Source organism: Poecilia reticulata, linkage group LG3, assembly GCF_000633615.1.
Source record: "Poecilia reticulata strain Guanapo linkage group LG3, Guppy_female_1.0+MT, whole genome shotgun sequence".
Taxonomy (NCBI): domain Eukaryota; kingdom Metazoa; phylum Chordata; class Actinopteri; order Cyprinodontiformes; family Poeciliidae; genus Poecilia; species Poecilia reticulata.
Window position 1 is genome coordinate 15,160,237 of NC_024333.1, and position 15,904 is coordinate 15,176,140.

Genomic DNA, 15,904 nt, shown 5'->3' on the forward strand with positions numbered 1-15,904 from the left:
GGTAATTAGTCCAAGTTTGTCGTTTATTGAACGTTCAGAAACTACAGCGGCTGTAATGAGCCACAGCAAAGGTAAACAAAAGGTAAAACAATCCGAAAAGACGATCAACTCAAAACCACTCTTTTTACTCTCTGTCGTTTAAGCACACCCGTTGCCGTGGCAACCGCCTGCCAAGCTGAGCAGCGATTTCTTTAAAAACACAGCATTCAGTCCGTTACAATATCAGGTTTCCAGGCTTGATATTTATTTCTCGATTATTAATAAGCCTCTCATGTACACAGCGGTGGTTAAATAGCTAATTTAAACTCCTGCTCTGCTCTCAGTCGGTCTTTGAGTCGCGTTTTTTGTTGTTATTAATGGAACCGAAACGCATTGAATTGCGCAACACCTTGTTTAATACAATAATTACTGAGATTTTAAATTTGAACACGTTTCGTTGATTTTTTTTATAATTATTCTTTTTTTAATGAAGCTACAAACGTTTAGGATCTTAGTGAATATTTTTGATAAGCCTGTCAGAAGAGGAATTGCTGGTCTCAGTGTCCCGGCGGCGATCAGTTTGTCACCTGCCGAGATCGACTCAAAACCTTCCCGCCATCGGCCGGTCGATCGCGATTGACGTTTTGGGCACCTCTGCACTACTGGTAGTAGTATATCACATACGGAGCGCCATTTATGCTCCACTCTCACACCAAACCTCTGCTTAAAGCTGCAGCACGTAACTTTAAAAAAGAAAAGATTTTAGATATTGTATGCATTAAAACTTTCGCTATGTAATAACATGAGATAGATGATCTCTAAAAAAAAGAAAAACAATCTTTGTCTCCCCCCTGTGTTCTGCAGAATTACTCTGCTCAGTCAAAAACAACCAATCAGAACCAGCATTAATCAGCTAGCCAAGCTATCAGGAAGTTTTGATTCAGTAACTCAATATTGTTATTTTGATGCAACCTGCATTTGACTCTGAATGAATATTTCTTTCTTCTTGACATTATTTGATATAGGCAGTGTTTTGAGATTTATTTGACATGAATAATTTATGGTACTGAGGACCTACTGTTAAATATTATTTTAGTGATTGCAGGTTTTTCAGTTGTCCTTTTGACTGAATAGCTGCTGTATTGTGCCTGCAAATATTTAGTAGTTTATGTCTAAATAAGGTAAATACATTGCCAGGTAATTTTTCCATTTTGCCAGATCACATAGCAGTATTTATACTTATGTATAAATACTGCTATAATTAGCGAAAAATTAACAGCCAATCTAGGTGATCGGCAAAGATTGGCCTTCAAGGGTGATCGGTATTAGAATTGGAAGCATAAAAGTTGATTGGATATATTTATATATATTTGACTTTAGCAATAACTGTTGGTTTCAGTGATTTAGGGCTGGGAGGATGGTTCCTTTGCAGAGTCCAAACCCCACCCTGTATCCATCTCCTTCACAGTAACCTAAGAAGAAGAAATAATCATTATTACAAAATACTGACATTCAGCTGTTACAGAAGAATATAACAATAATTAGACAGCATACATCAAAACAATACATAAACATTTTAAAATTATGATGAGGCTTGGTAGTCAGTATAAAAGTCACTTAAAAAATAAGATTGGAGGGTTGTGTTGATCTGAGACTGCAATTTAACAGATCACAGGAGAGAAGGTCGCTGGTTATGAAGCATGTTATGAAATAAGCAAATTTGCTGCTATTTTAATAAATGTCAGGAAGTGCAGTGTGTGGTGGTGAGGCAGACGCTGAGGACTCAGGTTGAAGTGAAGATGATGATTTAATGAAGGCAAAAGCTCAAAAAACAGTCCAAGATACAGGGAGCACAGTTGAGTGGAAGGCTAAAGCTCATAACTGGTAGCAACTGAATTACATGTACGGTAGCAACAGACTTAAGACGACATGTAACAACCAGGACCAGACGAAGACACAGAGACAACAGGTGGCATTAAATACACAAGGGGGTTCACAGAACGAGACACACCTGGGAACATTCAAGAGGGTAGACACGACAGCACGGAGACTCACTAGAAACAAAACCTAAAATGAACACACAGAGAAACTCAAATCTCCACAATAAGCCCTACTACTTCTGTTTAACCTCTATAACAACTTGGATGTAGACTGCTTTAAAGATCAAAAGCTCAGAGGGGTTAACTCTATATAATTTTTTGATGTTGGCACCTCTGAGATCTAGAATTGTAAGACTGAGATATAGAGGTAAAGAAAACTCAGTAGCTGCTGGTAGGCCCCAGACATTAAGGGGCCCCTATAAATGGTTGAATTCTAACATTGAGCGATTGATTATTGAGCGAGACCATAGATCTAAACATGTAGCATCAATTTATTGAGTATGACAATACTATAAAATTTTATTTAATGTATCCAGCAGAGAAAAAAATAATAAGTAGTACATTTAGGATTTAATTAGGAAATGTACTTTGTAAAAGTGCAAAGAATCCTGTTGATAGTTTGATTGTTGTGTTACCATGGCTACAATGTAGTGTAAACTTTGTGTTTGAGCTGGGTTTGTTCACATGTACATCACAGCAAATAATAACAACCAGTAATCAGTGATTAATTTTAAGCTGGCCAATTAACCTGGTCTCCTTCTCATAAACGTCAATAAATCTATATTTAAACACTGTTAGTTATGCTTAGAGGCTTGGGGAGCCTAAGTCATAATTCTGCCTAGGGCTCTTGTAAACACATATTTTAGTAATCAAGTAATCTATTGATTATTCTTAAAATTAATCGAGTAATCGCATTAAAGAAAGATAAAATAAAACATTGGTAAATCTAAAATAACAGCAGTATTACTATCGGATATCATTCTGTCAAATTTTTCATATTTGAGCATCCCTAACAATAACTTTTCTGTAGTTTAGAAAATTAACCTGTAACAATAATAGCTCTCCAAATTAACCTGAAGAAAAGTTTTACAAAAATCTGAAATTATATTCAATTTAATAATAAATTGAATATAATTTCAAATACGCTTATAAAAAATGTCCGTACTCCAGCTTTTAGTTTTTGTATTCCTCTTCATTCAGTTTAATAGATTAACTCTCACCTTGCCAAAACATTTATAGCTTTGTGTTCATGTTATCGACGGGATTTGACACCTTCGTTCGTCACATACAGAAACTTATCTACCAGCTATGTACCATCACAATGCGATCCACCACCCATTTGTTGAGACCGGGATGATATGAAATAAATGTTCTGGTTCATCCATAAAGCTACGCATCTAAAGCACACCCGCCCAGTGTTCAGTCTATCCGCTCACCTGTATAAATAATCCCACAGCGCTCTGAACCAGCAGCTCCGGGAGGAGAAAGTTTGCTGTACTCCAAGCATTGCTCCCTTAATTTTAAGGATGCTTATTGGTTCCCCAAAAAACAACAAAAACCCGGACATTATCAAAAGTCAATAAAATCCTCCCAGACCAAACTTGGAAATTGGATGTTATGCTGCTAACACTTAGCTTTCGTCAACAACTCAGGCGCTGATAGTGATGCGCAATGCAAATAACGACCCAGCCGGAATATGGTGCGCTAAATAATAAAACATAACTTAATGAAGCTTCGAGGCAGATACATTTTCCTCGAGGAATTTTAATAATCGAGGTACTCAAATCATTCGAGGAATCGTTTCAGCTCTAATTCTGCCTAAGGCCAAGCCCTGCACGAAGAGCCACGGCGTTGCACTGGTCAGACTATTTTCTTGAACATGACAATGAGTTCATTGTACTCGAATGGCTTCCATTGTCACCAGATCTCAATTCAATAGAGCACCTTTGGGATGTGGTGGAACGGGAGATTCGTATCATGGATGTGCAGCTGACTAATCTTCGAGATGCTATCATGTCAATATGGACTAGACTCACTGAGGAATGTTTCCAGTACCTTGTTGAATCTATGCCATGAAAGATTAAGGCAATTCTGAAGGCGGTCCAACCCTACACTAGCAAGGTGTACCTAATAAAGTGGCCAGTGAGAGTATCCTGGATCTTTGATAGTATCTCATTATTACTGAGATACTATCTCAAAATAACAGGCTTCCATAGATTTTAGCACCACCTAAGTTTCGTTATATGAATATGTTATTCACCTTTGACAACAAAATGTCTAACCTGTGATGGTGATCTCATCTCCATTCTTCAAGAATGTTCTAGCTTTTCCTCCTCCAATGTCAATACTCTTTGACCCTCCCCAAGACAGCTCCAGCATGGAACCAAAACTGCCAGGGTTCTGTGGAAATAAAGTAAATTTTCATTTAGCTAGAGTCATAATTAAAGAAATATGTAAAGAAATATACCTTGACAACAATGCACAGTGTGATTATGTCAGCTTCTGCACTGTCAATTAAACATGACCTAAATGTGACCTAATGTTTACTCTTTTCATTATTAATGCAAAGTACATATTAATAATGTAGAATCCAGAAATCTGATCCACCAAAAGAAACCTAACCTACACACAATAATGATATCATTGCATACAGCTAAATAAAACTTTTTTCCTGTCCATTCTCATCTTCAGTTCTCGTATTACCTGTTGAAAATAAATAATTCTGTGTTTTCCTTCTATCTCTTTTAACTAGTTGCTAAGCTAAACCTAACGGAAATTACATGTTAGGAAATGCAAATGAGAGCTAGGGTTAGAGGGAATGACACACTAGGGAACGCCCTCTTTAGGGCGTAACTTGGCTAGAGGCTAACAAAGCAGATCACAAACTGTTCTTGGTTGCCATTTTGTCTGGCTAACTCCTAAAGGTGGCATGAGAAATGGACCAGGTGTATTTTGGTATTAATAAATGGAATTCATGAATTCAACTCACTGACTCTTCTTTAACCTCATATATCAAGAACTCAGCATGGAGAACGGATAATTCCCCACTTACCACAGTAACATTTTACATGCATGTTCTATTTTTTTTGACTCAGTCTTTTGTATTACATAACATTATTTTTAACCACAGAAAACACATAAGTTAAATTCCTTTTAACCATAAAATTATGATTAGCATTTTAAACCAGTTAAATCATTCTTAAATAATCTTTTAAGCTTTTGTAAAACATGACATGAAATACAATTACCAAGGAGCCTTAGTCTTTCTAGATCTAATATTCTCCCTTAGTTATCCTTTGTATCAGTAAAACTCTCTCTGAGCAAATGGGTTCATTACATATGTACTGTAAACTTTATTCTGATATAAAAACGGCACATTTAACATAAATGAAAAATGGAATTCCAATTCTAATCCTGCTGAACCTAGCAAATGATCTATAACTTATGAGTTATTCTAAATTATTTTTATGAGTCAGATGTAACACACAGCTGGAGGAAAAGAAGAGAACTGGCTCAAAATCAAATGCAGCTGGGTCTTTCAAGTGACCAGCACATCACAGATAGTCACTTATGGGTCCATGATTCAAAACCAAATACATCTTGAATGAGAAAATTGATGCACTAAAACATAATATCATCTCTAAGGTGGAGATTCTGCTTATGTATCTTAGAAAATATTAAGAAGAAGCAACAACGGCACCCCCAGAAAAAAAGAAGAAATCACTTGCTTATTCTTATTCCAGCACAACACAACAGAGAGGGAGGGAATAGAAAATTAACTTTCTAGATACATGTTCTCAGTTTGTGTACACTGTAAAAAAAAAAAAGTCACTGTAGAATTTACAGTAACTTACTGGCAGCAGGGTTACCAGCCAGTTACTGTAATTTTTACGGTAAATAAATTACAATAACTTTACAGTAACCTTACTGTATTTTTTTTTTACAGTAGCCTTACTGTAATTCTATTAGTTTTACTGTAATTTTTACAATTTTACTGTAATTTTATTGCAGGTATACTGTAATTTTATTATAATTTTACTGTAATTTTATTGCAGGTTTACTGCAATTTTATTGCAGTTTACTGTAATTTTTATTACTGTCTTACTGTAATTTGATTAGTGCTACTATAATTTCTTTAAAATAGGACAGTAATTATATAACATGGTTACTGTGATTTCATCACATTTTATCATAAAAAAATAAATTACAGTAATTTTATAATAGAATTACAAAAAGTTGTCATTTTACAGTAGTTCATAAAACTGCATAGTTTGCTAGCTTTTAAAAGTATAAATGTGAACTTGCAACTTAATTTATCAAACTCTCAAAAATCTTATTTTTCTAATTAAAAAAAATATACATATATTTTAAAATCGCTTTATTTTATTGTCAATTTAGATTTGACAAACTGAAGCAAAACAAAATATAGTATTTTGCAACAGCAATATTTGCTTGTTACATAGAAGTCAAAGTATTGCAACCAAAGTGAAAAATACAATGATCTAAAAACATAACTGATACATTTACCCTCATAGTAATATTACATTGAATACATCCATCCATCTATTTTCTTCCGCTTCATCCGGGGTGGGGTCGCATGGGCAGCAGCTTCAGAAGGGAGGCCCAGACTTCCCTCTCCCCAGCCACTTGTTCCAGCTCCTCCGGGGAAACCCCAAGGCGTTCCGAGGCCAACTGAGAGACATAATCCCTCCAGCGTGTTCTGGGTCTTCCCTGGGGCCTCCTCCCGGTGGGACGTGCCCGGAACACCTCACTAGGGAGGCGTCCAAGAGGCATCCTGACCAGATGCTCGAGCCACCTCAACTGGCTCCTCTCGACGTGGAGGAGCAGCGGCTCTACTCCGAGTCCCTCCCGAATGACAGAGCTTCTCACCCTATCTCTAAGGGAGAGCCCCGCCACCCTGCAGAGGAAACCCATTTCGGCCGCTTGTATCCGTGATCTCATTCTTTCGGTCATGACCCGAAGCTCATGACCATAGATGAGGGTGGGAACGTAGATCGACCGGTAAATCGAGAGCTTTGCTTCTTGACTCAGCTCTCTCTTCACCACGACGGACCGGTGCAGCGTCTGCCGTGAAGCAGGCGCTGCACCGATCCACCTGTTGATCTCCCGCTCCCTTCTTCCCCCATTCGTGAACAAGATCCCCAGATACTTAAACTCCTCCACTTGGGGCAGGACACCCCCCCCCCCAACCCGAAGAAGGCACTCTTCCCTTTTCCGGCTCAAGACCATGGCCTCGGATTTGGAGGCACTGATCCTCATCCCGGCCACTTCATACTCGCCTGCGAACCGCTCCAGCGAGAGCTGCAGATCACGACTCGATGAAGTCAATAGGACCACATCATCCACAAAAAGCAGAGACGAGACCTAACCCTAAGGCCACCAAAACGGATCCCCTCAACACCTTGGCTGCACCTAGAAATTCTGTCCATAAAAGTAATGAACAGAATTGGTGACAAAGGGGAGCCTTGGCAGAGTCCAACTCTCACAGGAAACGAGCCCGACTTACTGCAGGCAATGCGGACCAGACTCTGGCACCGGTCATACACGGAGCGAACAGCGCATATCAAAGGGCCCAGTACCCCATACTCCTGCAGAACCCTCCACAGAGTCCCCCGAAGGACACGGGGAATGCTTTCTCCAAGTCCACAGAACACATGTAGACCGGTTGGGCGAACTCCCATGCACCCTCCCAGAGGTCGCGTTAACCGAATATTTTCCGTATTTGACTGGTTATTTTACGTGATGACGGAGAAATCTAAACACCATCCGTCGTTTGACAGAATAACATCCACTCTCTACCAACCGGTGCATGAACTTCACACCCCAGTCTGGTAGGTGGCGGTAATTGCACATTACAGTTTTTGCCAACCGCCAATAAACCAAAGGGAGAAGAAAATACATGACGTTGTTGACTACTGTTGGGTAAAATTAATCATTTTAACTAATCATTGTTTCATCATTTTATTTGAGTGTTTTATCTACATGTGTTCAGTTACCTTTGACCAGTTTAAGGTTCTTTCTTTATCTATAATGTAATTTCCTACTCAAGGGGTCCATCTGTTCTGTTATCTCAGCATTGTTCTACTGAAGAAGGTCATCATAATAAAAGCTAATTCCAATCAGAGTGGAGCAGAGCTCACCAATCTTTGATCCCGAGCGGGTTAGAGGTTGTGGATCTCTCCCTTTGCAAAGGAAGTCATAAAACCCTCATTTGTCTTGTGTCTGGTTCTATATAGGTCTTGAGCTAACTTTAAAAAACCCCAACAACTACATTTGAAAAAAATGTCAAGGCAGCTTAGAATATGAAGTTTCTTCAAAAAGCCCAATAACTGCAATCATGTTGAAAAAAGAGGGAGTGATGCAGTGGAGGATGAAGGACAAACAAGTAATCCGCCCTACACTACACGATCAACTTGTAGCAAGGAGGTCAGGCGGGAATACAGAATTCAGTGGGAGCAGGAGTTCTCTTGGCTGAGGAGGGAGGATGGAAAAATGTTTTGCGACGTGTAAAAAAGCCAATTTGAGAAACAGATTTGTTCGAGGGTGCACAAACATACAGAAATCAGCATTAAATGACCACCAAAAAAGCCACAGCCACATCAAGGCTTCAAGAGTGCTCAACCAGAGTGCAGCTATGATTAAGCATGTGGATAAATCACAGGTTGCCTGCAATAAGGCATTAAAAACACAACTTAAAGTTGTGCTGCATATGGCTAAAACAAACACCCCGAGCCACCTGTATCCTGACCTGATAAAGCTGTTACAGTCAAGTGGCTGCCCAAACCTTACCAGTGCACACATATACACTCACCATGAAACTGTCAGTCAGATGGAGGAAGCCTTGGCGAAGACCATAACCAATGATATTGATGACAGCATCGCCAGCAGCGATGCAATATCGCTGCTGGCGATATTGCTCTTCCTGAATCCGAGGTTCGACTATCCGACAGACCCTGTTCTCCAGGACCCCTGAATAGACCTTACCAGGTAGGCTTAAGAGTGTGACCCCTCTGTAATTGGAGCACACCCTCCCGTCCCCCTTTTTGAACAGGGGGACCACCACCCCAGTCTGCCAATCCAAGGGAACTGCCCCCGATGTTCATGAGATATTGCAGAGTCGTGTGAGCCAACACAACCCTGCAACATCCAGAGCCTTAAGGAACTCCGGGCGGATCTTATCCACCCCCGGGGCCCTGCCACCGAGGAGCTGCTCAACCACCTTGGCAACCTCGTCCCCAGAGATTGGAGAGCCCGACCCAGAGTCCCCAGGCTCTGCTTCCTCAATGGAAGGCATGTTGGTGGGATTGAGGAGGTCTTCGAAGTATTACGCCTACCGGCCCACAATGTCCCAAGTCGAGGTCAGGAGCACACCATCCCCACTATAAACAGTGTTGGTGCTGCACTGCTTCCCCCTCCTGAGACACCGGATGGTGGACCAGAATCACTTCAAAGCCGTGCAGAAGTCTTTCTCCATGGTCTCTCCAAACTCCTCCCACGCCCGAGTTTTTACCTCAGCGACCACCCGAACCGCATGCTGCTTTGCCTGCCGGTACCCATCAGCTGCTTCTGGAGTCCCACAGGCCAAAAAGGCCCGATAGGACTCCTTCTTCAGCTTGACAGCGTCCCTCCACCAACGAGTTTGAGGGTTGCCGCCGCGACAGGCACTGACAACCTTGCGGCCACAGCTCTGATAAGCTGCCTCGGCAATGGAGGCACGGACCACTCAGACATTGAATACAATGAATTAAATAATTACTAAAACAAAAGTGCCCAAATGTCAAAGTTTCCAAGCAAACTGCATGTCAAAGTCATAAAAACAATATTTCACCAGCTTTTTATGTAAATCTTGCAGTCAAAATTCTAAATGTCTGTCATTTTCTTCCTTCGAAGGAAGGAAGGGGGATCCAGCAATGTCAAAGTTTGAAGTTACATATTTTTCAAAACTTTATTGGAACCCCAACAGTACATCTTAAACATTTGGGCAAATTTAAGACTTGGTGAACAGCCAAACAAAACCAACATGGATGAGTTCTGAGTTGGTCTCAGTCCTGAACTTCTCCAGAAATCAAAGGGTTGCTAGAAGATAAAAAAAGAAAAACATGTTTTAATACATGAGATAAACAGCACATTAAACTGCATTTATGTCAGTTAAAGACAGACAAGATGAAAAGGAAAGATTTAGTGGACAGACACTCTCTATGACCTTCCTTCGTCGGAGGACAGGACAGATACAGAGAGACAGGCAGAGAAAAAGACAGACAGGGAGAGAGATGGAGTAAGAGAACTGATTGTGTGTAAACTTTTAACCATTTTAAAAGTTCCACTGGTAGTCCATGAAGGAGAAGAATGGAGACACACGGGTTCACTGCTGTCCTAGTGTTTTGCATAAGTTGTCCTGTTGGTTTTGATGTCACTTTTCCGTTTGCAGCTTTTGTTCTGCTTTCTGGGTTGAGGCCTATGAATCGCCTAGAAACAGATGGGAGACTGTTCAAATCAACCCTTTTGTTTTTTTAAGTACGTATTAAATTTTTAGATTAGATGCTTGTGAAGTACCACATATGTTTTGTAAAGGCATTACTGAAATAGTTCTCAAAGTTCTCACTCACCTATGAAAAAATACTCTAGGTGGCAAAAGGTGCTGGACCAGCTTGTGCCCTTGATGCAGTTTCCTGAAAAATAACAATGTTCAGTGATATTAGTTTTAATTTTATCTTAATACTCAGGTACAGAGAGACATTTCCATAGACAAATACATTCTGATCTCTCTATCCATATACAATGTTTGTAGACAGACACAGACAATGTATGTACCTTCTGTGCCTCTGTCTGTAGACCTAAGCAGCCCCAGCTCCAGACGAGTTTAACAGGGGGGCATCAGCTTATTTTGAGGGGGCAAAAGGAATCTATGTAGCAATAATAATATTACTCAAGTAAAAGAAAAAGTGCAGTAAAACTACTCTTATAAATACATTTTTTCTCCCAAAAAAGTTACTCAAGTGAACGTAACAAGTACAACCCACTTTTGAACATAAACAACATCAGTAGCCTGTAGACTACTTGTTGTCAAGCTTAACATGTTGTATTACTAGCTAGTCATCATTTAGCTAACATTACCTGCATCCAACAGCATTATTCAACTCAGTCAGTTAGTTTGGGGGTAAAACTGTGCCAAGTTCTTTGCATTTTGCTGCCATGATTCTAACACACCTGCGCAGCTTCAGCAAGAGCATCTTAGCGCTCATGCTGCGTTTAAAGGTGGCTCGGAAAAACAGGACGCGTTAACAACGGATTAAACAGTTTTAGCTGCTGAAAAAAAGTGACAGAGGGCACATATATGGGACGTGCGGAAGCCCCTACTGCAGGGGTGTCAAACTCCAGTACTCAAGGGCCGGTGTCCTGCAACTTTTAGATGTGCCTCTGCTGCACCACACCTGAATATAATAATCAGGTCATTAGCAAGGCTGTGGAGAACTTATCTACACAAGGAGGAGGTAATTAAGCCATTTCATTCCAGTGTTTTGAACCTGTGGCAAATCCAAAAACTGCAGGACACTGGCCCTTGGGGACTGGAGTTGGACACCTGTGCCCTACTGTATCAAATCAATATAGGAATAACAGAGTTGGCCGCTTTAAGGTAAAAACAACAAACATCTTCCAGTACAGGGGGGCACGGCTGATTCTGTGGGCAGGCAATGCCCCCCAATTCCCGCCCATGCCGCGGGGCCTGGACCTAAGGTTGGAAGATACAGTGAGATGGCAATATCTCACTATGTCTTGCATCCATTCGTCTATGGAAGTTACAGTGAGACAGACAATTGGAGTATCTGGGGCGGTGAGAGCGGTGAGGGGTCGATCTTGTCACCCCCTACAAGATGCCGCCCTGGGCGGTTGCCCATGTCGCCCATAACAGAATCTGGCACAGGCTGATCAATCACAATTAATCACTATGTCTAACTTTGTAAGCTTGAGATTAGGCCTGTTGCGATAAACGATAAATCAATTAATGGGACGATAAATTAAACCTATCGACCTCATTTTAGTTATCGTCTTTATCGTCTCTTCCGGCCTTTTTTCTTTCTGTTGATGACACTGAATGAAAAAAGGCTCAGCTCTGGTGCTCTCCACTGACCCTCCCTTCCTCATTTCCTTAGTCTAATGTCCAGCGCACACGACACGAGTTGTCGGCCCATTTTCAAACCCACACCTTAGCCGACAGAAATCCTAGGTATAACGGTTCGATCGGGTCTGATTGTGCTTTGTGGTGTCCAGCCACATGGGCACAAAATAATGGCTACAAGTCCAGTTAACTAATTTCAAAACCAGGCATAAATCAATGCTTTACTAGAATCTACCTGTGATGCATGTGTCAGTGTAAAGTCCTGACTGAATGAAAATCATTATAACCTATTTATGTCACGTTAACGAAGAACAGCTGAAAACTTACMGGGTTTATCAACTGCGGTAGCAATTTGGCTCCAACTCCTCCCCTTGTCATTTTTATATTCTTTGCAATAAACATTAATGATAGCACAAATCATCTCCGATGTCCGCTACACTTTGGACTTTGGCCACACAGCTAACATGGTTGCGCCATGTTAGCTGTGTGGGATTCCCCTCCGTAATTTCCCCTCAGAAAGCGCGGAAGAGAATCCGCGCTTTCTGATTGGCTACCTGTCACATTCAGCGTTAAGCTCCCAGTCGGAGAAAACCCTGATTTAGATTGGAACGGCCACGACGATCTACCGTAACCCACCACACACTGCAGGATGATTCGGTTACGAAATCACCAGCCACAATCTTAGATCGGCCAACGATCTAAGATTATCTTAAGGGGAAAATAGGGGCAAAAAATAGTGTAGTGTGAACTACTGCATTAGGTAGTCAGTCAGATGTGCCCGTTTTCTCTATTTAAATCTAGTGATTACTGAAGGGCAATATAGTATACAGACTTCATAATCTGCACTCTTTTGGTTGAATGCMCTATTTATTTCCACTTTGGCTTTATGTTTTAGTTTTTATTCAAGTACGTTTTTGTTAATGGAGACTGAGAATCCATTTTATTTTTGTTTTTAGTTGTTTTGTTTATTTAGTTTATCAGTTCCAGTGTTATGTGTTCTTTTGAAAATAAAGTGTATCTATCAGGAAATTGCATGTATTATTAGTCATTTCCATTAAATCAGCGTCAAAAGGTCTTGAAACAATATTATCATTTATCGCAATAATTTTTTAGACAATCGTCCAGCAAAATTTGTTATCGTGACAGGCCTACTTGAGATATAAATATGCACACAGCTGTGCAAACCCCTCTTGCTGCACACCAACAATTTAAAGTTCAAGCAATTATCTTGCATACTCAATAGCAACTAAGAGAAATTTACTCCACTACACATGCATACAAGTGGTACCAAACTTGTTCAAACTGATAGATCTAATAAAATAGATCTTATCTATTTTAATTTTTAGTTCTTGGTTGCCCCACCCTTTTATGATACTGCCAAGAGCAACTGCCCATGAAGCCCATATCAAACATGCACATTCTCAAAAAATATTTTGTTGTCTCAAACCAACCACGTCTGAAGATTCTTAGATTCTTAGTTTTCCAGGTTTTTATATTCAGTAAGGTTTATAGAAAGTTAGTTTGTTTTAAACGTTGATTTAGAAATGTTCCTCTACATTCATTTCCTGTGATGAAGCAGCACTCAATTGTCCTCATCCAGCCAGCAAAGACCAGTGTAATTCGTGCACGTGAAATTGCGGACTAGTAAATTAGATGTACACAACGTTGGCTAAAGACCCAACACAAGAAAGTTGAAACTATTCAACTCTTATTGCTCTGATGTTGCGAAAAAAGTATTTTGCTGTCCGTAGCTCCCCGTGTGTAATGTGCTACTGTGAACTAGATACCTCAACGTGGAAGAGAGGATCTGATGTCAAAATAGATGGTTCGATTGATTAGCGTTACATAATATTAATGCCTTAAAGTGTTCAGGTTAATTGTGTGTGCTAACGCGTTAACGTTGACAGTCCTATGTGTGAGAGAAAATAATAATAAAAAAAAACTGTTCTACTGTTCTACCCTCAAACAACTTCCGCAAAAAGACCAGAATATTGCTGGGTTTCAGACACATGACGCGGATGATGCACAAAATTCAGATGTAGGGCCGGAAATGGATTTCTCCAGTTCAAAACAAAGCAAAATTGATCACAACAGTACGCTAATGCCCTAAATAGGCTGGAACAGACAAGGCATCTCGAAAAAATATGCGTATATTTAGGATATGATTCGCATTATCTCAGTAATTTTGAGGATTTACCCGCATCAAGGCGATCGACATCAACTACCTGGAGCTGCAGACCTCATACTATACGACGAGCCAGAAGAAAGCTTTCAAAAGCCTGGAGAATACAATCATTTACTTTCAAATTGGGTCAAGCATTTAGGATCAATGCTTGACCTAAATGCTTGACCCAAGCATTTAGGTCAACACCAGTAGGCAGAAACTACTTATTGTAGTTTCTGCCTAGTTTCCAGCAGAAACTAGGCTGTCGACTAGTTTCTGCTGGATGAGTAGTGAATTGTGCTATTTTAAGTAATTAGTGTATGATAACGATGCTATCGCTAACAACAAACTAACCCATGTTATTTCTATGAGCTTGGATCTCCTGGTAAATAATTGATTTAGCTTCTATAAACCCAAATTCATGCTGGAGTTATACTTTAATGTTGAGTCGTTGTAGGACACTGGATTCAGGTCCAATGTACAGAAACCCCATGTTCGTGTCTGGATACAAATATACTTCGCGGTCAGACAAGAACCATGTGGGGGAATTAGAACGGTTGGAACAACTGTACAGGACTCAAAGTATGAACATTTTGATGCTGGATCAACAGAAATAAATGGGCTGCATTTACTTCTGGCCCTCCATCTTCATTGAGTAACATCGGTCCTACGTCATCTGAAACCCAGCAATAGCCATCTGCCTATTCTAGGTGAACTAAACTAAAAAGCACATAATGCTAGCTGAGAAATAACCAAAGTTAGTTTTAGAAAATAAGCGAGAGTAGCTCAATATAACCACATAAAATATATTTTTGTACACAAACACAAAACTGCAATATAATGTTTGTTAAAAAGTACTTACCCGGTGAAAGTGACCACGCCCTCTAGCCTATGAACGTTCGCCTCCAGCCGGTAAATATCTCACAATGCAACTGTACATTAAACATTTACAGTACAGCTGTAAATTTCCGTACATGATCCAGAGGTCCAATCACGTCTCATACTTTCCATACGCATTTCAAATCACAGTAAAAAGCTGTATTTTCAAAGCCCAACCATCTTGTTGTATTTTCATGCTGTAAATTTTACAGCCATTTGTTACAGTGTAGAAAGTGAAAGCATTTGAGTCGTGATCAGTGGTGGTGAGGAGGCGGCTGACACAATCAGCAGGAGAGTCAAAAACTCACAACCAGACTGGTACTGAGAATTCCACAGTACCACACTCTTTGCCAACTTTACAAAGCCTGGCTGAATGACTGTATTGTCAAACATGAAATAGCAGTGTCCATACACCCTGTAATGTTACTAAGAGTTAGGGGGATAAAATACCTAACTCTTAGGGAGAATTACTCTTAGTTAGGGAGAGTTACTGTGTTTCCATCTGAAACACAGTAGCTGTGGGGCCCCTTGCCCCCCCCAACTTTTAAAGTTGGGGGGGGTCAAGGGGGGGCCAGGACTGAAACACAGTAACTGTGTTTCAGATGGAAAACACAGTTACACATGTGTCTGAAACATGGACACGTGTCTGAAATGTGTCCATGTTTCAGACGTGTCCATCTGAAACACGTTTCTCCTATGCTCTGAACAGGGGAGTAGTGGCGCATACCTGTGACATCACTAGTAATAACCTAGGTTGTGTTAATGAGAGACCACACAATTATGACTGTTACAGCCAGTAGGTAACTGTGTTTCAGATGGAAAACACAGTTACACATGTGTCTGAAACATGGACACGTGTCTGAA

The 15,904-nt window shown here is 40.4% G+C and overlaps 1 protein-coding gene across 1 annotated transcript in view; it reads right to left on the reverse strand.

The window, feature by feature from the left end:
* Positions 1-949: 949 nt before the first annotated feature.
* The window catches only part of fah (fumarylacetoacetate hydrolase (fumarylacetoacetase)), a 56,662-nt gene continuing 41,707 nt past the window's right edge, over positions 950-15,904 (reverse strand). Inside the window, exons 9-10 of the mRNA XM_017304149.1 lie at positions 4,142-4,259; positions 950-1,451 (exon numbers count right to left, since the gene is read on the reverse strand). Of these exons, the coding sequence (XP_017159638.1) occupies positions 1,375-1,451; positions 4,142-4,259 (195 nt within the window). The 3' untranslated portion in view covers positions 950-1,374. The remainder of the gene's footprint in view (positions 1,452-4,141; positions 4,260-15,904) is intronic.